The following is a 27965-nucleotide window of genomic DNA, read 5'->3' as shown; positions in this document are numbered from 1 at the left end:
AAAAAAGCGCATTTCGGTCAAGGTAAGAAATTAGAAAAAGAGGGATTGCAACGGTTACTTGGAGTTGGAGAAATCAATATTTATGCCACTGAATTGTAAGCTGCCCAAGCAAAATATGTGGTGCTGTTCCACCACGTCTTGTGTGTCCAGCCACGAGGCCTGCCAGGACTTGTGATCAGGAATATCATGTGAAGTTACTGTAGATGATAAACCATGATCTTATTGAAAGGTTGAGGATTTAATTGGCCCACTTCTGCTCCTATGTTTCTACTTCAGTTTGTGATGCACCGTGGGGCATTGTTGGAGTACATTAGAGTCACAGAATTTTACAGCATAAAATCAGGACCTACAGCCCACCATGTCCATGCGACCACCATGTCTATTTGACTCAATCTCAACCCTGGCTTTCGAGATACAGCGAGAAATAGGCCCTTAAGACCACCGAGTCCACGCCGACCAGCGATCAGGCCATACATTAACCCTATCCTGCACGCGGAACAATTTATAATGTTACCAAAGCCAATTAAACTACAAACATGTTCAAGAAGGAACTGCAGATGCTGGAAAATCGAAGGTACACAAAAGTGCTGGAGAAACTCAGCGGGTGCAGCAGCATCCATGGAGCGAAGGAAATAGGTGACGTTTCGGGCCGAAACCCTTCTTCAGACTGATAGGGGGTGGGGGGGAGAAGGAAGGAAAAGGGAGGAAAAGGGAGGAGGAGTAGCCCGAGGGCGGGGGGATGGGAGGAGACAGCTTGAGGGTTAAGGAAGGGGAGGAGACAGGAAGGGCTAGCAAAATTGGGAGAATTCAATGTTCATGCGCGCCGGACGCAGGATACCCAGGCGGAATATGAGGTGCTGTTCCTCCAATTTCCAGTGTTGTTCACTCTGGCAATGGAGGAGACCCAGGACAGAGAGGTTGGATTGGGAATGGGAGGGGGAGTTGAAGTGCAGTACGTTTTGGAGTGTGGGAAGAAACTGGAGCACACCGGGAAAACCCACATGGCCACAGGGAGAACGTACAAACTCCGTACAGACAGTACGCATAATCAGGATCGAACCCAGGTCTCTGACGCTGCAAGGCAGCAACTCTACTGCTACGCCATGGTTCCAGGCATGGCCTCCTGGATTCCTTGCTGAACTCTGGTTAGTTTCCTAGCTTCTCTGTACCGTCCACTCCCCTGACATCAGTCTGAAGAAGGGTCTCGACCCGAAACATCACCCATTTTTTCTCTCCAGAGATGCTGCCTGTCCCGTTGAGTTACTCCAGCATTTTGTGTCTACCTTTGATTTAAACCAGCATCTGCAGTTCTTTCCTACACATGGTTTTCTAGCTTGATGGTAATGTTTGAGCAGGAGGCTGGCTTCTAAACTGTGCAGGAAGATATCCTGCCACTGATGATGGATGGCAGAGTCTCCTGCGTGCCTGGTTTGAATTGCTTAACCCGTTTTGAATCACTTTGTTGAGCACAGAGACAGTGCCCATCCGATGAATGACATTATCTTCCATGTGAAAACTGAGCAATCGACAGGATGCTGGCCATGGCCACAGTCATGGTCATTCTGTCCAACACTTCCTGAACATTGTGATATCTCAGTGAGGGTGAGGTCAAGTAGATGAAGTGACCATGCTGTACAAAGGTGGGAATGGCCCAAATATACCCATCCATAAATACTATGCTGAGAAGGGAATGGGCCAAGATACATCCACCCACAAGTACTGTAGAGATTGAAGCAGCTCAAATACATTACAGAGATTGAAACAGATCGACCGATCCACAAATATTGTGCAGAGATTGTAAAAGGACAGATTGATCTAATTCATAATTATTGTACAGAAATTGAAACAGGATGGATATACTCTTACCAATAAGATTGAAATTAGTTCTGGCTTGCTGCACATTTACTAAGGCTCCTCAACGACAAATGCCACTGCACACATAGCAAAAAAGGAAATCTGCAAAATGCAACTGTTGGAACCTTGATTGAACCAAGGTCACTTACAAAACTCTGGCCTCGATATAACTTTAGTAGCGACAATGCTTCTCTGGAGTATTAGACCAGTAAACCAACCTTAAACTCTATTCGTCGTTTCAAATCAACCACACGAAAGAAGATCCCAAGGCTTGAACTGACGCCCGTTAGGTTTGACTGTGCATTAAGGTTATCGGTGACTAGTGGCTGAATAAATTGTTACTGTTAACGCAAACAATCGCTTACTTTATTAACTGAGCAAAGTTTAACGGCACTGCAGTATCCAAACAATTTCACTGGGGAAGGGGAGTTCTAAAACGAGATGGCTTAAACCCCTGTCCCACAGTACGAGTTCATTCCAAGAGTTCTCCTGAGTTGGCCCTGATTCGAACTCGGAGATTTACGGTAATGGCCACTCGTCGGTACCCGGGGCTCTCGTGGACATTTTTCATCGTGTTGAAAAATCTTCACGAGTCTTCCCATGCTTACCTGCCGTTAGCGAGTCTTCCCGAGTACCTGCCGTTAGCGCTAAGAGACGGCCCGAGCTCCGACGTACTCGCTACGTTCATTCTCCGTGCTTACCATGAGTTTAATTTTTTTTTAACTCAGGAGAGCTCCTGGAATGAACTCGTACCGTGGGACAGGGCTATTAGGTTTAAGGTGAGAGGGGAAAGCTATAAAATAGACCCGAGGGATAACTATCCCACACAGAGGGTGGCACGTAAATGGTCCCAGGACGGATCAAGTGTAGTATCTGTTGCTACTTAAGTAAAAGAGACTGGCGGCGCTGTGATACAGCTGCGGCTCGCCTGCAGTCTGTCTGTTTTTACTTTTTGTGTTGTTTTTTTTGTCTAGTTTAGTAATTTTTTTGGTTATTAGGTGGTGATGTGTGTGGGGGGAGGGTGAAACAGAGCTTTCTGTCTCTCCCTTCGGGGGAATGCGACTTTTTGTCGTATCCCCCTTCTCTTCCCCCGTCTGCGCTGAGGCCTAATGGCGGAGCTGGCGGCCTCCAACCTGCGACCGACCTCGAGGGTCCAGAGCTGGAGCCAGCCAGGACTCACCAACGCGAGGCTGGCCGTCTTCGAGCTGTGGCGACGTCCGGGTAGCGGCACGACTCGGCGCTCTGGTGAGGGCGGACGGCGCGGAGCTGAGACACTCCTGTGTGAGCGGCGCGGCTGCTGGCTGGAAGGCGCTCCCGTGTGAGCAGCCCGGTGCGGGGCTGAGACGCTGCCGTGTGGGCGGACCGGCTCCCGGCTGGAAGGTGCTCTCGTGGGGGCAGCCCGGTGCGGGGCTGAGACGCTGCCTTGTGGGCGGCCCGGTGCGGGGCGGAGACGGTGCTACGGCGGCTGAGGCGGCGTTCTGGCGGCGGCGACCTGGATCCGGGGCCCGGCCGCGGGCCAGTGGAAGACAATGTCGGGAGCTCGCAGGTCACAGGCTGGTGCCTGTTTTCCGGAGCACCCGTTGCAACAGCTGCGGGCAGCTTCGACCACCCCCGGGCCGCGGAGCTTGAACCGCGGGACTGATGCCATCGCCCGGTGGGGTATCGCCTCGGCGCAGAGGGAGAAGAGGAGGGAAGAGACAGTAACTCTAAGACTTTTGCCTCCATCACAGTGAGGAGGTGTTTGGTGAACTCACTGGTGGATGTTAATTTGTGTTTATTGTGTTTTGTTATTATTACATGTATGGCTGCAGGCAACAGCATTTCGTTCAGACCGAAAGGTCTGAATGACAAATAAAGGATTCAATTCAATTCAATTATCAGAACAGTTCTGGCCAAAGATTATAGTGCAGAGCAAGATAGACCACTCCTCCGAAATCCAATGGACTGACGTGTAGTACGTAACGGAACGTCACGGCCGCCATTTGTTTATGCCAAACGCAACATCTTTGGTAGCGGAGACGGACTCCACTGTTCTACAATCTGCTCTTATATCAGGTCGCAGAGAAAAGCAAAGATACTAGAGGCTCCTCTAGTATCTTTGGGGGAAGAGGACGTTTTCTCCACTCCTTCCCGGTCTCCCCGATACCAGATGAAGGCGGCCGGCAGGAGAGCCTCAAGCGTCTGCCCGCGGTCGGCGCTCCTGAGGCAGCGGGCAATGCTCCTCTAGTATCTTTGGTGTAATCCGTTCCAAAGATTGATCCGCTCAATCATCTTTGGTGTAATCAGTGTTGTAGGGAACAGTGTTTTATATAGCACCGATCACTTCACATATGTAGTTAATATTATTGTAATGTTATTAATATTATTACAGCTCAATAAAATGGCGTCATGTCATACCCATGTCATACTATGCTTTTTTCGCAGAGTGGCGCATCTTGCTCTGCTCTATAATCTTTGGTTCTGGCGGTCCTCCCGGGACAAGGGTCATGGATCACAGATCAAAATTGGAGGTCACATCGGTGACGAGGAGTCTGCCAGTTGCTGGCTTAGAGGTGGATCCATGCTGGTTGGGTAACCAACCTAACACCTCATCCAGTCACAATGGCAGCAGCAACTGGAGCGGGAGTACAGGGTATCTGCAATACCCCGCGATTCAGTGTGAAGGACCTCAGCAAAGGGGACTCCCTTCTCACGGGACCTGTTCATGAGGAAGGTCTCGCTGGAGGCCTGCAAATTCAAGGCCAAGGACATCTACTGCCTCCAGGTCGGGGGGCAATGACTGTCGCGCTTCAGATCTGGGGATCTTGCTGCGGGGAGGGAACTTCGCCATCACTGAGGTCAGGGAGGTGGTTTGGGGGTGGGGGGTGGGGTGGGGGGGGTCTCCTGGTGGTGGATGTAATGTACCGGGGCTCTCCTGGCCGGTGACTTCAACTGCATCGTTGATGTGGCTGGACGATCCGGCAGTGCCGACCAAAGATTATAGAGCAGAGCAAGATGCGCCACTCTGCGAAAAAACCGTAGTATGACATGGGTCTGACATGACGCCATTTTATTGAGCTACAATTTACAATAATTTTAATAAAATTTACAATAATATTAACTAAATATGTGAAGTGATCGGTGCTATATAAAACACTGTGCCCTACAACACAGATTACACCAAAGATGATAGAGCGGATCAATCTTTGGAACGGATTACACCAAAGATACTAGAGGAGCATTGCCCGCTGCCTCGGGAGCGCCGACCGCGGGCAGACGCTTGAGGCTCTCCCGCCGGCCGCCTTCATCTGGTATCGGGGGGACCGAGAATCAGTCCTGGATCAACTCAGGAGTGGAGGAAACGTCCTCTTCCCCCAAAGATACTAGAGGAGCCTCTAGTATCTTTGCTTTTCCCTGCGACCTGATGTAAGAGCAGATTGTGTAACTGTGGAGTCTGTCTCCGCTACCAAAGATGTCCAGTTTGGCATAAACAAATGGCGGCCGTGACGTTCTGTTACGTACTACACACCAGTCCATTGGATTTAGGAGGAGTGGTCTATCTTGCTCAGCTCTATAATATTTGGTGCCGTCAACAGACTAGACAGCACCTCCAAGCTCCTGATGGAGACGGTAAAAGACGCAAAGCTGCACGACACCTTCAGCGACGCTGCAGGCGGGTCCCAGTCGCGGTTCACCTGGTCGAGATCGGACGGTTCAGTCCGGTCCCGGATAGACTTCCTCTTCACATCGAAGGCCGTCACAGTCAGACACACCGACCTCACGCTCTTCTCTGACCACTGCCTCCTTCAGGCTTCCTGTCACCTACAGGAGGACCGGAAGGCAGGCAGAGGGACGTGGACGTTAAATGTGAATCTGTTGGCCACAGAGAACATTGAGGAGCTAAAGAGGGACTACGCATGTTGGAGAACAGTGAAGCCCCTCTTTGACTCCCCGACACACTGGTGGGAAGCAACCAAGAATATCAAGAGGTTCTTCATATTTAAAGGGGTTCAGAGAGCAAGACAGAGTCAGAGGGATTTGTGACAACTCCAGACAGATTTGCAGCAACTGCTCCTTCTGCAGTCGAGAGGGGTGGATGTGAGTGAGGAACATAGAGAGTTGAAGGGCCGGCAAGCTCGGCTCTTTACCTTTGAATCCTCTAAGATCATCTTACGATCCAGGGTCCGCCACGTGGAGCAGGATGAGACATGCTCACGCTTCTTCTTCCATAAGGTTCACAGGGGGAGCTCTGTGATGAACAGCCTTAGGGAGGAGGACGGCTCGGTAACATCCTTGCAGACGGATATGCTGAGGATCTGCAAATCCCTTTATATAGATTTGTATGACAGAAAGGCCACAGACATCACCGCCTCCCAGAACTTCCTGTCCTCTTTCACAGAGGTCTTGGAGGAAAGTAAGCGGGAGAGTCTGGATCAACCACTGACCCTAGAGGAGCTGACTGGCTCCATCCGTTCCTTTGACTCGAGTAAAACTCCCAGAAGCGATGACTTATCGGCCAAGTTGTATAAAAGCCCTGTCCCACTATACAAGTTCATACAAGTTCATTAAAAAAAAAATCAAACTTGTGGAAGCACGTGGAATGTGTGTAGCGGGTACGTCGGAGCTCGAGACGTCTCTTAGCGGCTCGTAATGCTAATGGAAGGTACTCGGGAAACGCGGCAAGCTCGGAAAGACGCGTGAAGATTTTCAACATGTTAAAAAATGTCCATGAGAGCCCCGAGTACCTACGAGCGGCCATTACCGTAAATCTCCGAGTTCGAATCAGGGCAAACTCGGGAGAACTCTTGAATGAATTCGTACAGTGGGACAGGGCTTTTAGGCTCTGTGGGACTGGGTGGGCCCGGACTTGCTGGAAGTGTACAACGACATGCTTCTAGCCGGCAGCATGTCAGACTCCATGAGGAAGGGCAGCATTGCCCTAATCTACAAGCAGAAGGGAGAGATGAAGGATATAAGGAATTGGAGACCCATCACATTGTTGAATGTCGATTACAAGATCCTGTCTAAGGCCATCGCCAACCGGGTTAAGTTTGCTCTGTGATGGGTGTTCCACCCAGACCAAACCTGTGCTGTACCTGGAAGGAAAATCTCAGACAGCCTGGATGGGCTTGGCGCAGATGTCCAGCAATGTGCCAGTCAGCTGGACATCGCCGCACCATCTGTCGATCGTGAAAAGGTTCTTCCGGACCAACACCTTTGACCAGGGGCGGAAATCCCGGGGGGGGGGGGGGGGTGCAGGGGAGATGTGTGTGTCCTTGTTTTGAGAGGTGGGGGACGATCCACCCCATTTTTTGTAATCCGGATTTTAAAACCCGGTGAATTCTCCACTTTCAGCGAGACTGTGGGGGTGGGACTGATGATCGAGGGCGCCGATTGGACGAGAGAGACGTCGGTCAGTAGGCATTGGGGGGGGGCGGGACATGATAATTCAGCGCGATGATTGGTGGAGGGACGTGTTGGTCAGAGGCGGAAGTAGGGGGGTGGGACTGAGGATAGAGCGCGGTGATTGGCGGAGGGAGACATCCGTGGAGCAACATTCAGAGCAGAGCTTGAATTGCATGCCCAGGTCAAACGAAAAACATTCTCGGCAGCCCTGGGCACAGACCTGTGCCTCATCCGCAGCCAGGATCGATCCCAGCTCTCCGTCGCTGCAATCGCTGCCGAACCGCCACTGGACCATCCCCGTCCCCACCCGAGTGTCCTTACCCCCCCCTGCCCAGGGGTGGCCAGAGACGTCGGGAGACAAACGGGAGCGGTGCCCCCAGGCTTACGGCCAGCAGAGAAGCAGTGCTAAACCCAGTTCAACTCTGCCTGTCCTGCCAGGTTAACCTACAGTCCTGCCTGGACTGACGGGACACCTGTCCAAAGCTTTGGAGCTAGTGCTGCTTCTCTGCGCTGCCCTTAAGCATGGGCTATCGTTCCCGTAATTACCGTCCACTGTGTGTGTGTGTGTGTGTGTGTGTGTTTGTGTGTTTGTGCGTGTGTGTGTTTGTGCGTTTGTGTGTTTGTGCAGAAATTGTGTCTTCCCCCGGTCCCCCCATGTTTTGACCACTGCCTTTGACCACAAGTCCATTGGGCAGTGGTCAGCGCGGAACGTCCTGCAGGGAAATGACTCCATGGATCCTGCGGCGTGGTTCCCAGAGCAGACTGCCCAGCTTGTCTGGCAAAATGCCTCATCGCCAGAACTCACCAACAAACACCTAGACCTGGCTTAGCTGGCGGTGAGGGTAGCCCTCCCAGTCAGATCCTTCCTGCACCGTTGGAACCTCACTACCAGCGCACGCTGCCCTCGGAATGGCTGCTATGGAGAGGAGACGGTTGCCCACCTCTTTGCAAAATGTGGATTCTCAAAGAGAGTCTGGAGAGATCTGCAGGGGTCCCTGTCATGGTTTATTCCGAACAGCTCTGTCACAGAGGACTCTGTGATCAGGCACGGAAATCACTATCTAAACATGCGGGGGACACCATTTCTTCGCGGCCGTGCGAGCACATGCACACACACACACGCGCACATGTGCTTATGCGCACACAGGCGAGGCTTCGGCCGTGGGCCCTGTGGACGGTAACATCGGCAGCTGACCTGGTTTGTGACCAACTCCGAACTCCAGCAACAGCAGCTTCGTCCGCCCGGAATTGTGGGACTTGAATCAGCCTGTTCACGGGGTCTTTCATCGGCCGGCGGGGGCTTCACCATCGGAAGCCTCGATCGCCTCGATGCAGCAGTTTGATTTTAAGTCGCGCCAGGCGCTGAAAGGCCCCGCGAACGGGCCAATTCAGCCCTTAGAAAGCGGCTGATAAAGTCCGGATTACAAAACATGGGGGCCATCGTCCCCCACCGCTCAAAGCAAGGGGGGGGTGTGTTCCCCCCATGATTTCCGCCTCATCTGTGATTTCTCCAGCTGTTCCTGGGGCGACCTCTTTTCCTCTCTCCTTGGATCGTCCAGCGCTCCCCGCACATTAACGCTACCCTACACACACTAGAGACAATTTACAATTATATCAAGCCAATTAGCCAGCAAACCTGTACATCTTTGGCGTGTGATAGGAAACTAAATCTCTATGTCTTCAATAATTAAGTTATTAAATGCATTATAAACAATTGTTGAATAACTTTAGCTAATAATTAAAATAAGGCTGCGTTCAGATATTGGCAGCACAGTTTGCTGTCTCAGATATAATGCAGGGGAGTTTGTGGGAAGTGAGAAAGTAACAAGCAAATATGTCTGGTGCCTTTTTCCAGCCTTCAGCTCCCTCATTACTATCAGTCTGAAAAAGGGTCTCGACCCAAAACGTCACCTGTCCATGTTCTTCAGAAATGCTGCTTGACTCGCTGTGATACTCCCTGACCCGCTGTGATACTCCAGCACTATATGTCCTTTAACAAAAATTCATTGAATTGAATGGTACAACTTGCAAAAAGGCCCTTCAAACTAGTTCTATGTTATCCCACTTTCACATCTGCAATTAGGAAAAAGGTATAGGGGCCTGAAAACTGTAACATCCAGGTTCAGGCCCAGCATCTTCCCTACACGCATCAGGCTATTAAACACATCAACCTCAGAATATGCTCTGAAGTGTATTATTGTTAATATTATTATTTTGGTGGTTTGGGAGGAAACCGCAGCACCTGGTGAAAACTCACACGGTCACAGGAAGAACGTGAAATGACGTTTCAGATCGAGACCCTTCTTCAGACTGACAGTCAGGGAATGGAGTGAGGGATGGGGGAGGTATCTTCAAGAAATGTAACTCGCCTAAATATAAACAATATAAGAAGAGAAAGGTATAACAAAAACTAAAGTAAGAGAGGACATTGAACATTGTTGGTAAAGGAGCAAATAGACTTATAGAACCATAAAACACGAGGAAATTCTATTAGGTGTAGGTTTATTATTATTACGTTTACCGAGGTTTAATTAATTAATGATTAATTTTACCGTTTGTATGCCTCATTATCACCTTCCCCTCAGCCAATGAACCATTGTACATTTTGTTGACCATTGTCTGCTTTGATCTGTCCTTTTCACACCTTACATGATCTTTCTTCCCTTCCATATCTCTAATTTCCCCTCCCCCGACTCTCAGTCTGAAGAAGGGTGTCGACCCAAAATGTCACCCATTCCTTCTCTCCAGAGATGCTGCCTGGCCCGCTGAGTTACTCCAGTATTTTGTGCCCCATACTATGCATAAATACAACCAAGTCAAATCAGGACTGCACCAGCCATTGGGCACACATTTACACTAATCCCTTTTCTAAACTCCTTATATTCCCGTTAACTGTTGATCAAGGGGCCTGCTTTGACGCTATGCAACTCATTGACAGTGGTGGTGGTGGAAACATAACCTGAATTCCTTCAAATGGAGGTAATGAAAGAGTGACCAGAATAGTCAAAATGGATTTCAAAATGTTTTTATTTAATCATTTGAGGTCATAATTTTGAGTAAAGAACAAAACAGGAGACATTGGTTTTACAGTATTTGTAATTTTTCACATGTTTCAGAATCCCTTCAATAAGGAGTCCATAATATATTGATGACAAAGTTCGGGGAATGAGGGGATACGATGGATTGGTGACTGGCTTCAGAACAAGGAACTAAGAATGAAAATGTGCAAATGTTCAGAGTGAAAGGTGGAGAGGAGGCAGCAATGATCAGTGCTGAGGTTGCTGCTGTTCATAGTTTGCATGAATGATTTATGAACCAAAGCACACTTATTAAATCTGTAAATTGTGTGTGTGTGTGTCCATGTGTGTGTGTATCTGTTTGTGTATCTGTGTGTCTGTGTGTGCATATATGTGTGTGCGCGCATGTGTGTGTACGTGTGTGTGTGTCTGTCTGTCTGTGTGCATGTGGAGGGGTAATGGAGGTGTGTTAGGGGTTGCAAATGGAGGGACAGTCAAACTGAGAATGTCAACAAATTAAAAGAGGACATTGATCCATGAGGAGAATGGGCAAGTAGATAACAAATAATGCTCCAATGTCTTAAGGTCCACGTAAACCAAACAGAGGTGCTCAATGCAACATAGTTACAACAAAATTCAGTGGGGAATTGATTAAGAAGAAACTTGTCTCCTAAGAGTGACATAGAATGTGAAATTCTCTACCACAGACAAAGGCGAAGTTGAATACAGTCGTCAGGTTGAAGGATCTCACATGCGAGGGGGATGGGATAGAGAGGAATAGTGATAGATTAGATAATGAAAGTGGGGAGAAGGTTGATGTAGAAGATAAATGGTGGCATGAACAGCTGGGCTGTATAGGCATAAGCCTCTGTGCCAGATATGTAATCACTTCTGGTTATTTCTTCCTGAAGATATATACCATTCCATCAGCGTATTCTTCAGACACTCCTGTGAGTAGCATGTCCTTCTGCCACTTCTCTATACGTCGCTTCACAATCTCCTCCCACAGCCCTTTCTTCAGAAACTCTTGGATGGAAGCAAGCAGTTTATACCTGTGATCAGTCGCCTCAGTCTTCATTGTGAGACAGATAAGTCCTCCTGAAAGAAAGACCAGCAGTCGCAATTAAAATAAATAATGGCATCACACCTTGCCGAAGAAAAGATGTCCTGTGTTCAGGCATGCAGTCTACCTGACAAGAATCAGTCCAACAGCATGTAGTAACAGCAGGGATGGGCACAGGTCCTTATGGCCCTGTCTTGCGGTGCGAGTCCACCCACGAGTGATCCCAAGTGAAAGAAAAAATCAAACTTGTGGTTGTCTACGAGATTCCAAGTTTATGTTCACGAGTTTAAACGAGTTCCCACGTGTATGTCTAAGTTTGCCGTTTACTTCTCATTTCTGCAATGTACCAAGTTCCCCTCCCGAGTTACCAAGTTCCTCTCCCGAGTTACTCTTGAGCCAACAACGACTACCGACGTGTGGAAAAATCATCACATGGATAAAAATGTCATGCAGTTTTTTTACTATAAAAAGCCTTCCATGACCATGGACAGAACTGCCCCGATGATCAGCTTCTCCGTGTCTCTTATGTAGCTGCATGCTTCACTTGTCATGTAATTAACCACTGTGTGTTTGCAAAAAAAAAAAAACAGGTTTAACCTTTTTATCAAATCGTTGCCGATCATTGCTACAATGCAACAAATGGCATTTAAAGTACTTGGCTGTTAAAAAAAGCACAAAATGTAAAGGTGTTTAAGAAACGGACTGCAGGGAGAACTTCAAAGCTTTTATGAATCGATTAAATTCAGGTAGAGGTTGAACTCAAGATTTAAATCCCCTGAAAGTTAGGTTTCTTAACACAGGATAGATGTTCTACCAGAACGGAGTTGCTGAATAAATCATCTCCCGTTTTCCTCCGTTTCTTGCATGGCCTCGGCTTGCCAGCTTTATTTCACACTCCGTGATCTGTGTAATGAATATAAGAGTAAAATAATAAACTGACCGAGAAGGTCTAGTGTTCTCCCCTGTTAGTTTAATTTAGAGATACAGAGAGGAAACAGGCCCTTCGGACCACCGGGTCCACGCCGACCAGCGATCCCCGGACACTAACACCATTCTACACCCACTATGGACATTTTTACATTTACCAAGTCAATTAACCTACAAACCTGTACGTCTTTGGAGTGTGGGGGGGGATCTCGGAGAAAACCCACGCGGGTCACGGGAGAACTTACAAACTCAGTACAGAATGCACCCGTAGTCGGGATCGAACCCGGGTCTCGGACGCTGCCTTCGCTGTCAGGCAGCAACTCTACCGCTGCACCAACCATGAATGAAACATGGATAGGTGACGTTTTGGGTCGAGTCCTCAAACATCACATATCCATGTTCTCCAGAGATACTGCCTGATCTACTGAGTGACCTCTGCTCTTTCTGATCTTTGTACGGACCTGTTTTGGTGATTCTCAGCAATTCTGGAAGGATTTCCCACGGCAGATGGTGCTGGGCTATTCCACCAACAACCATCACAACGTCGTAGGTACCTGCAAGATATTTCAACAACAAGCAGATGTGCAACACAGGAAGTGCAAACAGGACAGAGATTTATTCACACAACATCTGAAAGAAATGCATATGCTCTTAGAAATTAACTTACAGTAAATGAAATGCCTGACCTGTTGAGGTACTGCCTGCAATAGATACAAAACGCTGGAGTAACTCAGAGATTCAGGCAGCATCTCTGGAGAAAATAAGTGACGTTTTGGGTCCAGATGTTTAGTTTTAGTTTTAGATTTAGAGATGCAGCGGGGAAACAGGCCCTTCGGCCCAATGAGCCCGCACCAGCCACCTATCCCCATACACTAGCACTATCCTACACCCACACGCAAGGGATAATTTACAATTTTGACTGAAACCAATTAACCTACAAACCTGTACATCTTTTGAGTGCGGGGGGAAACCAGAGCACCCGGGAAAAACCCACGTGGTCACGGGAAGAATGCACAAACTCCCTACAGACAGTACCCATAGTCAGGACCAAACCCAGAACTCTGGCACTGTAAGGCATCAACTCTACTGCTGCACCACCAGGTCACACTTCTTCAGGTTGAGAGTCAGGGGAGAGGAAAACTAGAGGTATGAAAAGGTATAGAACAAATCAGAGCCGGCACCATTGATCCAGGAAAGGTAGAGTTCACAATGGTCCATCGTGGGCTGTGGAAGAGGTGATAACGAAGGGATAGGAACAGTGAAACTAGCAAGACCACTAGGGGAGGGGGGGTAATGAAGAGAGGGGGAATGCAAGGGTTATTTGAAATTGGAGAAATCAATATTCATACCGCTGGCACTGCCTTTGCCTGGTGTTGTGAAGGATGGACCTGGCCCCTTGATGTGCAATGTTTCATTCAGATACAGCATGGAATTGGGCCTTTCACCCCATCAAGTGATAACACAGTGGCACAGAGGTATAGTTGTTGCCTCACAGCACCAGAGACCCGGGCTCAATCCTGAGTACGGGTAATGTGTGTCTGCTGTCTGAGTTTGTATGTTCACCATGTGAACACGTGGGTTTCTTTCAGGTGCTCCGGTTTCCTCCCACATTCCAAAGACGTGCAGGTTTGTAAGTTATTTGGCTTCTGTAAATTGCCTCTGGTGTGTAGGGTGCAAAATGGAGATAACACTAACCAGCCTCTCCCTCATCCTAATTTCACATTTCCTAATAGCCATCAACCAGTGCAACTATTCTGCTGCTTCAGGGCGATGATGGACTAACTATCTTTAAGCCAAAAAGCATTTATAGATAAGGTGGAAGATAGACACGAAAAGCTGGAGTAACTCAGCGGGACAGGCAGCATCTCTGGAGAGAAGGAATGGGTGATGTTTTGGGTCAAGACCTTTCTGTGATTCCTATAGATAAGGTGGTGTGGGCTCAGATACTTCATGAACACTTCTAAATGTTTTGTTTCCATTCACTGGGTTTGTAGGTTAATTGGCCTTTGCAAATTGGCCTTAGTGTATAGGGAATATATGCGAAAGTAGGATAACATAGAACCAGTGATTGGTGATCGCCATGGACACAGTAGGCTGTTGGGCCTGTTTCCAGGCCTAATCTTTCAATTGTATCTACTTGGGTTTTCACGAGACGCCCCAGTTTCTTCTCACATCCAAAAGTCATGTGAACTGATGGGCCACTGTAAATGGCCAGTGGTGTGTTGGTAGATCTCTTCCATATTGGGCACATACTCTATGCTCAAAGATTATTCTACAGAATAAATGTGCAGCTTTACTGGATTTCCATTAAAACACATTATATCACTCATTTACCTTCTTTTACGGGCAGCTGCTTATCTCCATTTATCAGACAGTGCATCAGCTTCTGGTACAATCCTTTGGATTTAGATATCTTCAGCATTTCTTCACTACCATCCATTCCATGGAAGTTCTTGAAGCCCAGATTCTGCATCTGAAAGAACCAGAATTTTCTGCATTTCACCTTGCCTAACTTGCCCACACCAGCCAACCAGTCTCAGCTACACTAGTCCGACCTGCCCGTGTATGGTCCAAATCCCTCCAAACCTGTCTTATGGAAAGTTGAGCAAAAACAAAAACAGACAACTGGAGGAACTCAACAGGTCAGGTGGCATCTGTGCAAGGAAATGGACAACTTGCCCCATTGAACTTACTGTATTTCCGCATACCTCAACTCTATCTTATCCCCTCTTGTCCAATCCCTTCCCACCTACATTGAGAATATCTCTCACGTTCACTAGCACTGGAACAACTTTCAATTCCTTCACCCGCATTACCAGTACAACTGTGATGTAGATGGGATAGAGGCAGACAATGCTTTGGGTCAGGATCCTCCTCCGGACTAATGAAATAAGGGGGAGATTGCTGGCGGAGAGAAGTGAGCGGAAGTGGTGGGGCTAGAGTTGGCAAGTGATAGGTGGATGCAGGTGTGGAAGGGTTGGTTGGTAGATGTGTCAGGTGGGGGAGAGAAGGGTGGAGATAGTAACCAATACTGGAGGTGATAATTGGAAGCCACTGGGTGGAATAAATGGAATGCTTATACAGAGGACATCGTTTAAGGTGAGGGGGGGGGGAAGATTTAAGAGGACCCTGAGGGGTAGCATTTTTGCACAAAGGGTGGTAGGTATATAGAACAAGCTGAGGGAGAAGGTAGTTGAGGCTGGTATGATCACAGCATTAAAAAAACAATTGGATAGTTACATGGATAGGACAGGTTTAGGGGGATACTAGACTAAGTGGGACCCGTTAGCTCCCATGTTCACACGGGAGGGCTGATCCCCCAACGCAATATTCCACCTCTCCACCAATTCCAATATTGGTGGCAAGTGGGGGGCTTTCTGGAGGGCTAGTATGGACATTGTGGGCCAAATGGATTCTTGGGGTGGCAGCTCAGTCCCTCAAGCCTAATGTGCTGGCAGCTCACTCGCGGCTGGTGTGCTGGCAGTTGACTCACGCTATTCCTTGAAATTCCATTTCAAACAGGGTGCAAAGCCACCAAATTCAAATCCATTTCCCTACCATTTCAAGCAGGGTGCAAGGCCACCAAAATTCAAGTGCAGTTTCTTACCACTTGAAGCATGGTGCAAGGCCACCAAGTTCAAGTGCAGTTTCATACCATTTCAAGCAGGGTGCAAGGCCACCAAGTTCAAGTGCAGTTTCATACCATTTCAAGCAGAGTGTAAGGCCACCCAATTCAGGTGCAGTTTCCTACCACTTCAAGCAGGGTGCAAGCCCACCAAATTCAGGTGCAGTTTCATACCACTTCAAGCAAGGTGCAAGGCCACCAAATTCAAATGCAGTTTCATACCACTTGAAGCATGGTGCAAGGCCACCCAATTCAGGTGCAGTTTCCTACCACTTCAAGCAGGGTGCAAGCTCACCGAATTCAGGTGCAGTTTCACACCACTTCAGGCAGGGCGCAAGGCCACCACATTCAAATGCAGTTTAATACTATTTCATACAGGGTACAAGGTCGCCACATTCAAATGCGGTTTCATACCATTTCAAGCAGGGTGAAACCACCATGAAATCACGTGGAAAAACACTCACAGTTCAGTAGACATTCAGTGTGTTCAGTTGATTCACAGCTCAGACAGAATCGTGACCTCTCCCTCCACCCTCATGCCGAGACTGAACCACACCCACACTTCTGGGTTTTATAATCCCTCCCTCCTCCCACCGGAAAACGTCTGGCCTTCATGGCGTGATTGACAGGAGAGAGATTCTCAACATTTTTCAAATACTAATAACATTTATATTTTTCATTACTGGGAAGAACCTCTGCACCTGATGAGCGAAGGGGGTCTGAGTAAGATGGCCAAAAATCACAGCCGTAAGTGGGCCCCCCAGCAACCATTTGCAGAGCTTTTATTTCAACCCAACCGCCCCGCCCCCCGTAGTTGGCATGGGCAAATTGGGCTGAAGGGCCTATTTCCATGCTGTATGTCTGACACTATGACTATCAGGAAAGCCTGAGGGATCAACTTTTCTTTTGATCTTTCTCAGCTTTTCAAATCAAAGCTCTGGTCATGGGCCCTCCCGCTATGCCTGTCTTTTTATTGGCTATGTTGAAGCTTAAATGGTTAGAGGCATTGAACTAATGAAGCACTAAAGAACTATTGCCATCCCAGTTTGACCTACTTAATGTTCTCTAGCATTAACTCTGCTTCTCTCTCTCTACAGACACTGCCTGCATTGCTGAATATTTGCAGAAAGCTCTGTTTATAGTTCAGAATTCTAACATCTGCAATGGTATCTCTGAATCAATACGGGGACATTTTCAGTAAACAACACAACCTCTAGACGTGACATGCTTGATGGAAGATACGATGCTGAAAATGAAGTTTTTTATAAAATGTTGTTCATTCAGATTTGTGAACGAAACCTTTGTGTGTGGTCGTGGTGTTGCGAATTTCATTATTTCATTCCACATCCACAGTAATAAACAGATTCACTCTGGGACCTCTTCTCTAGCACACCTGCATGGCCACAGATGGCACAGTTTCACATAATTATCTGTGATATTTGATTAGAGTTTCTCTCTTACCAGCTCTGCCACCTTCCCTGTTCCACAGGGCACATCGAAAACCAGCGCACTGCTTCGATCATCCGAATATACTGAATCGATGGTTTCCACACCATGACTGGGAGCTTGGTAATCCATCACACTCATGTGCTGTAGAGAGAAAGAGATTTTGCTCATGAGGTCCGATGGTTAAAGGATTTTACCCTGTGCAATCTACACCTTACAGTTAAGGATGGTAGGAGGAGGACTAATCTGGAGGACACAAAGTGCTGGAGTAACTCAGCTAGTCAGGCAGCATCCCGGGAAGACATGCATACATGACATTTTGGAGTCAAGACCATTCTTCAATCTGGAGTATGGAATGGGGTGTCTGAAAACCATGGCGATGTTGCAGATAAATAGGCTGCCATTCACTGACAATAGACAATAGGTGCAGGACTAAACTAAATATGACTGCACATAGAGGTAGAGAAATGAAGCGGATAACAAGACAATTCAATTGGAGAAAACTTGAGGAAAATGTTTCCAACAGCAGGGAAGTTTGTTCATCATTGACATTTGTACAAAAGAGTAAACGGCATTATAGAGGATACGTGGTGATGCCGTGGGAACAGTGGCAACGTTACCGCACAGTTGGATGGAAAGAATCTTAGCCCTTAAAGTATACACGTTACCTTTTCATAGTTCTCTGACCAAGAGTTGTAAAAATCAATTTTTTCCTCTGTGTCCATGTCACTGAACATCAAGAGGAGGTTCTTGTTAGCAGCAGCCACATTGATTCCAGCCTTATTCATCCTAAAACAATTTAAAAAAAACAACCCTTGTTGGTAATATCCAGTTATGAGTTATTAAAATGAGATTAGGTGATGCAGCTGTTCTAATGGAGATACCCTGTACAAAGAACTGCAGATGCTGGTTTGCAAAATAAGACACAAAATGCTGGAGTAGCTCAGTGGGTCAGGAAATTATATCTTGGGAACATGGATAGGTGACGTTAAGGGTCAAGACCCTTCTTTAGAATTCATGTTCTCCAGTGATGCTGCCTGACCTGCTGAGTTACTCCAGCACTTGGTGTCCAATTTACACTGCTGCAGTACAAAGATTGAAACAGCACAGATACACCCTGCACCAAAACAATGTGCAAAGATTGAAATGAGACAGATGGACTCAGCCCACAATTGCTGCAAAGAGACTGACACATGGATCCTACATACAAATATTTTGCAAAGTGTTGCCCCTCAGTAGAACAACACGTACAGTAAATGTTAAAGCACGCAAGAAGGGAAATGTGTCATTATAACTGTTCTGCTAGAAGGCAATTGATTTTAATCTGTATATTGATTGCACTAATCAAACCGGCAAAGATATCAGGTAGAAACATAGAATGCAAGGGTGACACAGTAACATAGCGGTAAAGTTCCTGCTTACAGTGCCAGAGACCCGGGTTCGATTCTGACCACAGGTGCAGTCTTTATGCAGTTTGTACATTCTCCCTGTGACCGCGTGGGTTTTCTCCGGGATCTCGGGTTTCTTCCAACATTCCAAAGACATACAGGTTTGTAAGTTGATTGGCTTCTGTAAATTTATCCAGTGCCCCTGCTCAGCACAGACTCTGTTGGCCGAAGGGCCTGTTTCCACACTGTATAACGACACTAAGCTACATTGCAGTTGCTGGTGAATACACAAAGGGACAAAAAGTGGTTGTGCGCATGTGCCGCCCTGCACATGCGCACTGCCACGGCAACTGGTCGGCGTCAGGCACTTTCTCCCTCCCTTTGCATTGTGGGAGATCTGGCTGCCATTGCTGTCTGGTCGCCGCTTAGCCGCGACCGCTGAAAAGCAATGCATAATCACTCGCTGGAGCTGGAGCAACTCTTGCTTCTTGGTTTCCTGGTCCTCCAAAAATATTCCAAGTGGAATTTAAACTGTAATGGACCCACCACCACCAAAATCCAAACTCTGAAAAATAACAGCCCATTGCACTTGTTTAAGAAGGAACTGCAGATGCTGGAAAATCGAAGGTAGACAAAAATGCTGGAGAAACTTAGCGGGCGAAGCAGCATCTATGGAGCTAAGGAAATAGGCAACGTTTCGGGTCGAGGTCGAGATCCTTCTTGAGACTGATGAGAGGGTGGGGGGGGTGGGGGGGGTGGGAAGAAGAAAGGTAGAGGAGCCAGAGCGCTGAGGGAGAGCTGAGAAGGGGAGGAGACAGTAAGGACTACCTGAAATTAGAGAAGTCAATGTTCATACCGCTGGGATACAAACTGCCCAAGCGAAATATGAGGTGCTGCTCCTGCAACCTGATTTCCCGGTGGCTCAGCACTTCAACTCCCCCTCCCATTCCGAATCCAAACTTTCTGTCCTGGGCCTCCTCCATGGCCGGAGTGAGGACCACCGGAAATTGGAGGGGCAGCACCTCACCCTCACCCCCCCCCACCCTCTCATCAGTCTGAAGAAGGGTTTTGGCCCGAACCGTTGCCTACTTCACTCCATAGATGCTGCCTCACCCGCTGAGTATTTCCAGCATTTTTATCTACCAGCCTATTGCACTCTATCTGTTTATTTATTGTGTATATATATGGTCTATGGTATATAGACACACTGAACTTTTATCTCCTGTTCTGTATTATGTTTATATATTCTGTTGTGCTGCAGCAAGCAAGAATTTCATTGTCCTATCTGGGACACATGACAATAAAACTCTCTTGACTCTTGACTTGGAACTCTGACCATGGAGGAGGCCCTGGATAGAAAGGTCAGATTCAGAATGGGAGGGGGAATTGAAGTGCTAAGCCACCGGGAGATCAGGTTGGTTATTGCAAACTAAATGGAGGTGTTGTGCGAAGCGATCGCCAAGCCTGCACTTGGTCTCACCGAGGTTGATCATACGCTGAATAATCCAACCAGATTTTTGTTTGGAAGTGGAAAAAAATAATAGAAATTGCATTCATTACAACATGTAAAAAGAAATGAGATACTGTATTGTAATTTTGCTGCATCTCATTGTGGTATATATCATGTCTTGATTGGTGAATATGTTTGTGATTTTATTTGAAGCAGAAATAATATGTGAATTCATTGACCATAATTCCGACTGGTAACTATGCACCTCGTCCGAGCACATTATCGCACACGTCATGCAAGCTGTCTTAAATGACCACCTAAACTGTCATTTGGCAACCTAAAAAGCTGCTGAGGTTGCCCGGCTGGCAACAGGGAAAAAAAGACCGGCTGAACTCAATCAATCAATCAGTTTTATTCGTCACTTGCACATAAAGTGCAAGTGAAATGAATTTGCCAGCAGCGGTACAATGAAAAACACACAAAAAACACAATAAAATTTAACACAAACATCCACCACAGCATTCATCACTGTGGTGGAAGGCACAAAATTTGACCAGTCCTCTATTTTCCCCCGTGGTTGGGACCTCAACCCTCCGCAGCCGCTGCTGCGGGCGTCCAGATGTACAGACAAGGTAAAAAGTCCAGATAAGTTCTGAATCGGTGCTTCCCTACCGGAGACCGCGGCTTCAGGTTGGTGTAGGCCGCAGGCCGGCGGTCGAAGTTTTAAAGTTCCCGTCGCAGCCAGAGAACCGCAGATCGCAGGGCCGGCAGTCGAAGCTCCCCTCCAGGGATCCCCAGCGATGGTAAGTCCCCGTCGCGCCCGTGGTAGAAGTAGGCCGCGGGCCGGCGGTCGGAGCTCTTCTCCTCCCGGGCCCAGGACGCCGCGCCGGCTGGAGCTCTGCAGACCCCGGCTTCAGGCTGCCGCGGCCCAGCGAACGGAGCGCTCACCTCCGGCGAGGGCTCGCCCGCTCCACGCCGAAAGTCCACGCTGCGCCCGCCGCTGAAGCCCCCGGCGCTTCTCCGATAAAGGCCGCACCGATCCTTGCTGTTAGGCCACGAGGGAGGCGACATGGAAAAAAGTCGCCTCTCTGTGGAGGAGGCGACCGAGGCAGTTTCCCCCAAAGATTATAGAGGAGCAAGTTAGACCACTCCTACGAAATCCAATGGGCTGACGTGTAGTACGGATCGGAACGTCACGGAACGTCACTTCCGCCATTTTGGGAATAAGACACCGATCTCCGTTATGCCTATCGCAGTTTAATCCTTGTCAGTCCATTGAATTTTGCAGCTTATCTTGTTCTCTTAGCCTTCATTGTTAGAATATTATTATCTTTGTTTATAATAAAAAAGGTGCTCCTTTTTTTAAGGTGCTCCATGTCATCCCCCTCCCCCACACGCATTCAGTCCATCTCCCCTCAATCTCCCCCCCCCCCCATGCACTCTTAGTGGCTCTTTCCAACAGCGCAACCCTTCCTGCCTATTAGGTTACTATTGTGATGAAGAGCACGCAGGCATGGCAAGTGGAAAAAGGATTTATTAAAGTTTAAAATGTGAATGACAAAATATAACAACAATTTAAATGTTAAAGATGAGATTTATTAAGTTATTTTTTGTTGTGTCTCTTGCTATGTTCTGCTGCTCACTGCCATTTGATAACACTTTGCTTTTGATATTAAAAAAAAGACAATTTTAATATAGAGAGATTAAGCAGTCAAATTTTAACCAAAAAAATGTGAGAATTTACCTCAAAAGTGGAATCAAAAATATTGGACATCTTTATGGGAAAGGCACTTTTCTTTCATTTCAAGAGTTACAACAGAATTATGGACTGCACTCAAATAATTTCTTCAGATATCTACAAATTAGAGATTATGTTAAATCTAATACACAAGTCTACAGGAGTAGGGAATCAGAAATTCTTGATGAATGTTAGAACAAGCATCCTAATACTGAAAAACTAATAGCTTATATTTATAACACCCTACTAAATAACGAGGTACCACCGACCGAACCATATAGATACAAATGGGAAAATGAAATAGGTCACCCTATAACGAAAGATATGTGGGACGAAAGTTTACAACAAATACATCAATGTTCATTAAATGCCAGACATACTTTAATACAATTCAAGGTCTTACATAGACTACACTACTCTAAAATAAAACTAAATAGAATCTTCCCACAAATCTCTCCTATTTGTGATAAATGTCTACATCTAGAGGCTAATTTAACACATACGTTTGCAAACTGTATAAAACTTAAACATTTCTGGACTGATATTTTTGAAATAATTTCAGAAGTGATTAATACAAAACTGGACCCAAACACAAAATTAATAATACTTGGAATATCAGAACAAAGTTTAACACTCACAACAAACCAAAGAAATTTCCTCGACTACAGTATAATAATCGGGAAAAAATTAATATTAAAATTTTGGAAAGGCCCTACAACCCCCACAATTAATATGTGGATTACGGAAATGTCGGAGACCCTGTACTTAGAAATAATTAGACTTGTCTTAATGGACAAACAAGATATTTTCGATAAAATCTGGGCTCCATTCATTAACTATCTGAAGGGATAGATTGGCACAGCACGAGGACCCAACTGAAACTTGAACTCAGGATCAGATGAAAAGCTATACTTTATAATCTATGAACCTATCTCCATTGACGTATTACAGATAACCCATTCCACCTCCTCTGTTTTTCTGTTTTTTTTAAGTTATAACTTTCTACCCTCTCTTTCTCTCTCTTTCTATAAAAAATAAAAACACTAAAAGCAGAAGTAACTGATAATTGAAAATTTTAATAATGTATGACTGATGTATATGAAAAGTCTTTTTACTATAATATGTAACTATACTTTATAATATCTCTACTTCTAATAAAAATATATTAAAAAAAAAAAAAAAAGTCATCACGGAGTGCAGGCAGCAAGTCCAACCTCACAGCATTTCAAGCAGAACACGAACACACACACAACCAGACACTCATACACAGAGACAGTCACTCACACACATACAGTCACTCACACACATACAGACACTCACACATACACTCATATACAGACACTCACACATACACAGACACTCACACATACACACACTCATACACAGACACTCGTACACTCATCCACAGATGCACACACAACATTTTAGAAGCAATAGAGACCCTTTTTGCAAGCATTTTAGAACCAATAGACACTTTCTGCAAGCATTTTAGAACCAATTGACACTTTTTGCAAGCATTTTAGAATCAATAGACACTTTTTGCAAGCAGTTTAGAACCAATAGAGGCACTTTTTGCAAGCATTTTAGAACCAATAGAGGCACTTTTTGCAAGCAGTTTAGAACCAATCGACACTATTTGCAAGCATTGTAGAACCAATCGACACCATTTGCAAGCATTTTAGAACCAATCGACACCATTTGCAAGCATTTTAGAACCAATCGACACTATTTGCAAGCATTGTAGAACCAATCGACACTATTTGCAAGCATTGTAGAACCAATAGACACTCTTTGCAAGCATTGTAGAACCAAAAAAGACACTTTTTGTAAGCATTGTAGAACCAATAGACACTTTTTGCAAGCATTGTAGAACCAATAGACACTTTTTGCAAGCATTTTAGAACCAATAGACACTCTTTGCAAGCATTTTAGAAACAATAGACACTCTTTGCAAGCATTTTAGAACTAATAGACACTTTTTGCAAGCATTTTAGAACCAATAGAGACACTTTTTGCAAGCATTTTAGAACCAATAGACACTTTTTGCAAGCATTTTAGAACCAATAGACACTTTCTGCAAGCATTTTAGAACCAATAGAGACACTTTCTGCAAGCATTTTAGAACCATTAGAGACACTTTTTGCAAGCATTTTAGAACCATTAGAGACACTTTTTGCAAGCATTTTAGAACCAAAAAAGACACTTTCTGCAAGCATTGTAGAACCAATAGACACTTTTTGTAAACATTTTAGAACCATTAGACACTTTTTGCAAGCATTTTAGAACCACATTAAGGGCACTCAGAGTTGAGTAGACATGTGTTCAGTGTTATTCACAGCTCAGAGAAACGTGACCCTCTGGCTTCCTCCATCTTGAAGAGTGAGTGAGGCACACCACTTCCGGGTTTTATAGTCCCTCCCCCTCCCACCAGCAGGGGCAGCAGAGAGAATGGCAAATCTTTTAAAAACATTAATATCTCTCTGATTTTTCATCGATGGGAAAAATCTTCCAATCCCGAAAGGCGGAGGGGGGCTCTGAGCGAGGTGGCCAAACATGACGGCCGTAGGTGGCAGCATTCTCTCGGAAATCACGCCACAGTGCGCCAAAAGCGGTCAAGATCAGAGTTTTAATAATATAGATAGATAGATATATGTGATATTGATGTATATAATTATATAACACACATACATAATTCTCTAGTTTTTTATATATATAAACACATATATTCATTATATGATGTGTATATATGATGCATATATATGTGTAATATATATGTATATAAATATATAACACACATATGTATGTTTCTCTAGTTTCTTTCTTGTGATCTCCTAATTTTGTTGAACTTTTTTTTCTTTCATTCAACCTCTCTCTGAAATCCTAATATTGTGAATAAAATATAAATGAAGCGTTTTGCAAGCGTTTTAGAACCAATAGACACTTTTTGCAACCATTGTAGAACCAATAGACACTTTCTGCAAGCATTTTAGAACCAATCGACACATTTTGCAAGCATTTTAGAACCAATTGACACTTTTTGCAAGCATTTTAGAATCAATAGACAATTTTTGCAAGCATTTTAGAACCAAAAGACACTTTCTGCAAGCATTTTAGAACCAATAGACACACTTTTTGCAAGCGTTTTAGAACCAATGGACACTTTTTGCAACCATTGTAGAACCAATAGACACTTTTTGCAACCATTTTAGAACCAATAGAGGCACTTTTTGCAACCATTTTAGAACCAATAGAGACACTTTCTGCAAGCATTTTAGAACCAATAGAGACACTTTCTGCAAGCATTTTAGAACCAATAGACACACTTTCTGCAAGCATTTTAGAACCAATAGACATTTTCTGCAAGCATTTTAGAACCAATAGAGACACTTTCTGCAAGCATTTTAGAACCATTAAACACTTTTTGCAAGCATTTTAGAACCATTAGACACTTTTTGCAAGCACTGTAGAACAAAAAAAGACACTTCTGCAAGCATTGTAGAACCAATAGACCCTTTTTGCAAACATTTTAGAACCAAGACACTTTTTGCAAACATTTTAGAACCAAGGCACTTTTTGCAAACATTTTAGAACCAATAAACACTTTTTGCAAGCATTTTAGAACCAATAGACACTTTTTGTAAGCATTTTAGAACCAATAGACACTTTTTGCAAGCATTTTAGCACCAATAGACACTTTTTGCAAATATTTTAGAACCATTAGACACTTTTTGCAAGCATTTTAGAACCTTCTTTGACACCTTCAGCTCCCTCTTGAATTTACCTTAGTTTCTATCTTTCTTTTGGACTGTAAATTTAGGTAGCTGTTCCTCACAGTCACCCCGACTGGACAGTAAATTGCAGCTCAAAAACGGGCCGTTTTCGATGTTTTTAACGGGTGTGAAAGTGCGTGTTTTCCCATTCACTAACATGTACCAGAAGTGACGCATGTACTCCAGTTAAAATTTTCGGTCACGTGGGTGCGGATCTACGCTCCAGTGACCTTTCGTGAAATCACCCTATAGGAAGAGATCGGCCTCAAAACATAAAGTTATAATTTTTTTCTTACCTTTCGTCTTTAGTGGGGAACCTGAAAAAAAGACTGCTATAAAGTGCTTGAATCGCTTACATTGGCGATTCGAGCGCTATAGCAGAACGGCTCACTACGCGTGTAGATGTGGGCACCATGACAGATGCCCATTCAAAACACCCCCCTAATATTTATGATTCCCAAAATGGCGCGCCACAAATTACCCATGAGCCTATGACCGTACTACAGCTTTTTCGTCGAGTGGTTTATCTTGCTCCTCTATAGGGGGGTTGCACGAAAGGTCACTGGGTCAGAGGGCTCGACGCACGGAGCCGCTAAATCCAACTGGAAGACATCCATCACTTCCGGTATATGTTATTAATGCTAGAAACGCGTACTTTCCTACCTGTTAAAAACCGCCAAAATGTTGAATTTTTGCGCTGAAAAAAATTGTGGGAGTCGGGGTAAGTGTGAGAGACATGTACCCAACTTCAGAATTCCAAACGTGAAGCGAAATGAAGGTATAGAGACGCGAGAGCTGAAGGGACTACAGCAGCTAAAGTGCTTGGTAAACATTGAAAATATTGGGAATTATCGCGTTTGCTCACTGTATTTCATCAACAGTAAGACATTATTTGTGTTTTTTCTTGATTCCTTTGGTATCTAAAAATTCTCAGAAGTGATAAATCTGGCTGTAAATTTTTCTTCAGATGCGTTTTCATATTGTATGTAAAAACCCACGAGAACCATGGGCGATTAAAAAAAATTACAGACAGATTTATCGCTTCTGAAACTTTTTAGATGCCAAAGGAATCAAGAAAAAATACAAATAATGCCTTACTGTTTGTGAGGAAAGAGTTAACAGACATGGTTGATTTAGACTAGGGATAGAAATATAACTTAGAAATAAATAAGATGTCAGCAGAAGCCAGACTGCTAGTAGAATAGAAAGTAACGATATAAAGAACAGAGAGAAATTCTAGATAAAAAGTAGCAACAGAAATACTTCAGTAGAAGTTTGGGTGGATGTTCCACGACGTTCTCGTGGGAATCTGGGTTTTATGTTATGATTGGAAGAAGCTCAATGGGTGTGAAAATAGTGAAAAGAAATGTATAAAGATAGAAGACATCCCGATCCTCGGTGTGCCTCTAGGGGACATCAGTGGAGAGGCACCTATTCTGCAGAATATGAAATTAATAAAAACACTTCTTTGTCTGAATTTGTCTCAAGAGCATTTGTGATTTTTGAATCTCACACTGTTGATGAAATACAGTGAGCAAACTGCCAATGTTCGCCAAGCACTCTGGCTGTTGTTGTCCCTTCAGCTCTCGTTTTTATCTACCGTCATTTCTCCTCACTTTTTGTGAAGTATGCTAAATGTCTCACACGCTTATCCCGATTTCCATAATTATTTACAGCGCAAAAATTGACAATTTCAGCGGATTTTAACGGGCCCGCTACACTGGAAACAATGGTAAGTGCCTACCTGCAGTTCATCGCGTGTAATCCATTTGGAGTAGCCTAGCAAAGTAGACCCGACTGCCGTGAAACCTCCTTAATCTTTGGTTTCCCCCTTATCCACTCCTCACCCCCCCCCCCAGATAGACCACTCACCCCCCAGCCCGACCCCGCCCCTCACCCCCAAGACACACAGGAGAACATCAAAATCACACATTTAAACACACTAAAAAAACAAAAAGTAGAAAAAACTGACTCTGCCACAGAAGATTACGATCTACAAACACAGCAACTTTGTGAACACCCAGGATAGATAAAGAATGAGACGCCACTTCCGGGAGGCAAACAGGTTTTTTTTTGTTGGCTTTGACGTTACCCTGATTGGAGAAGGGAATGTTTTTCATTAAAGGTTGCATTTCCTGCTGTGGCGGAACAGGTCTATACTTGACAGGCAGACTCTCCCACAGGTGAAGGTGCCTCTGGCCATTGGATTAAGGAGTGTGTTGCTGTTGATCACAACAATGATCAGAGATTTCCCCCACACCCTCCACTCGATTGCTCCACTCCCTCACCAGGTATCCACAAT

At 45.5% G+C, this 27965-nt stretch overlaps 2 protein-coding genes across 4 annotated transcripts in view; both read right to left on the bottom strand.

Moving 5' to 3' along the window:
• The window catches only part of LOC116986930 (methyltransferase-like protein 27), a 13949-nt gene extending 11721 nt beyond the window's left edge, over positions 1–2228 (bottom strand). Inside the window, exon 1 of the mRNA XM_033042744.1 lies at positions 2073–2228. The gene's annotated coding sequence lies outside the window, so the exon portion shown is untranslated. The remainder of the gene's footprint in view (positions 1–2072) is intronic.
• An 8020-nt stretch (positions 2229–10248) lies between these two features.
• On the bottom strand, positions 10249–27453 carry LOC116986929 (methyltransferase-like protein 27). Of its 3 annotated transcripts, none has more exons than XM_033042740.1 (6): positions 27408–27453; positions 17986–18106; positions 17333–17461; positions 14581–14719; positions 12708–12800; positions 10249–11354 (listed from the first exon to the last, which is right to left on the bottom strand). In XM_033042740.1, the coding sequence occupies exons 1-6, from the start codon at positions 27416–27418 to the stop codon at positions 11152–11154; spliced, it is 696 nt and encodes a 231-aa protein (XP_032898631.1). In that variant the 5' UTR covers positions 27419–27453; the 3' UTR covers positions 10249–11151. The 3 variants fall into 3 exon arrangements, with proteins under 3 accessions (XP_032898631.1, XP_032898632.1, XP_032898633.1); XM_033042741.1 differs by lacking the exon at positions 27408–27453 and adding an exon at positions 25960–26205; XM_033042742.1 differs by lacking the exon at positions 27408–27453 and adding an exon at positions 18752–18795.
• Positions 27454–27965: the final 512 nt, after the last annotated feature.

Source organism: Amblyraja radiata, chromosome 24 (assembly GCF_010909765.2).
Source record: "Amblyraja radiata isolate CabotCenter1 chromosome 24, sAmbRad1.1.pri, whole genome shotgun sequence".
Taxonomy (NCBI): Eukaryota; Metazoa; Chordata; class Chondrichthyes; order Rajiformes; family Rajidae; genus Amblyraja; species Amblyraja radiata.
The sequence above is the reverse complement of the archived record's forward strand: the minus strand, read 5'-3'. Positions and strand labels throughout refer to the sequence as shown.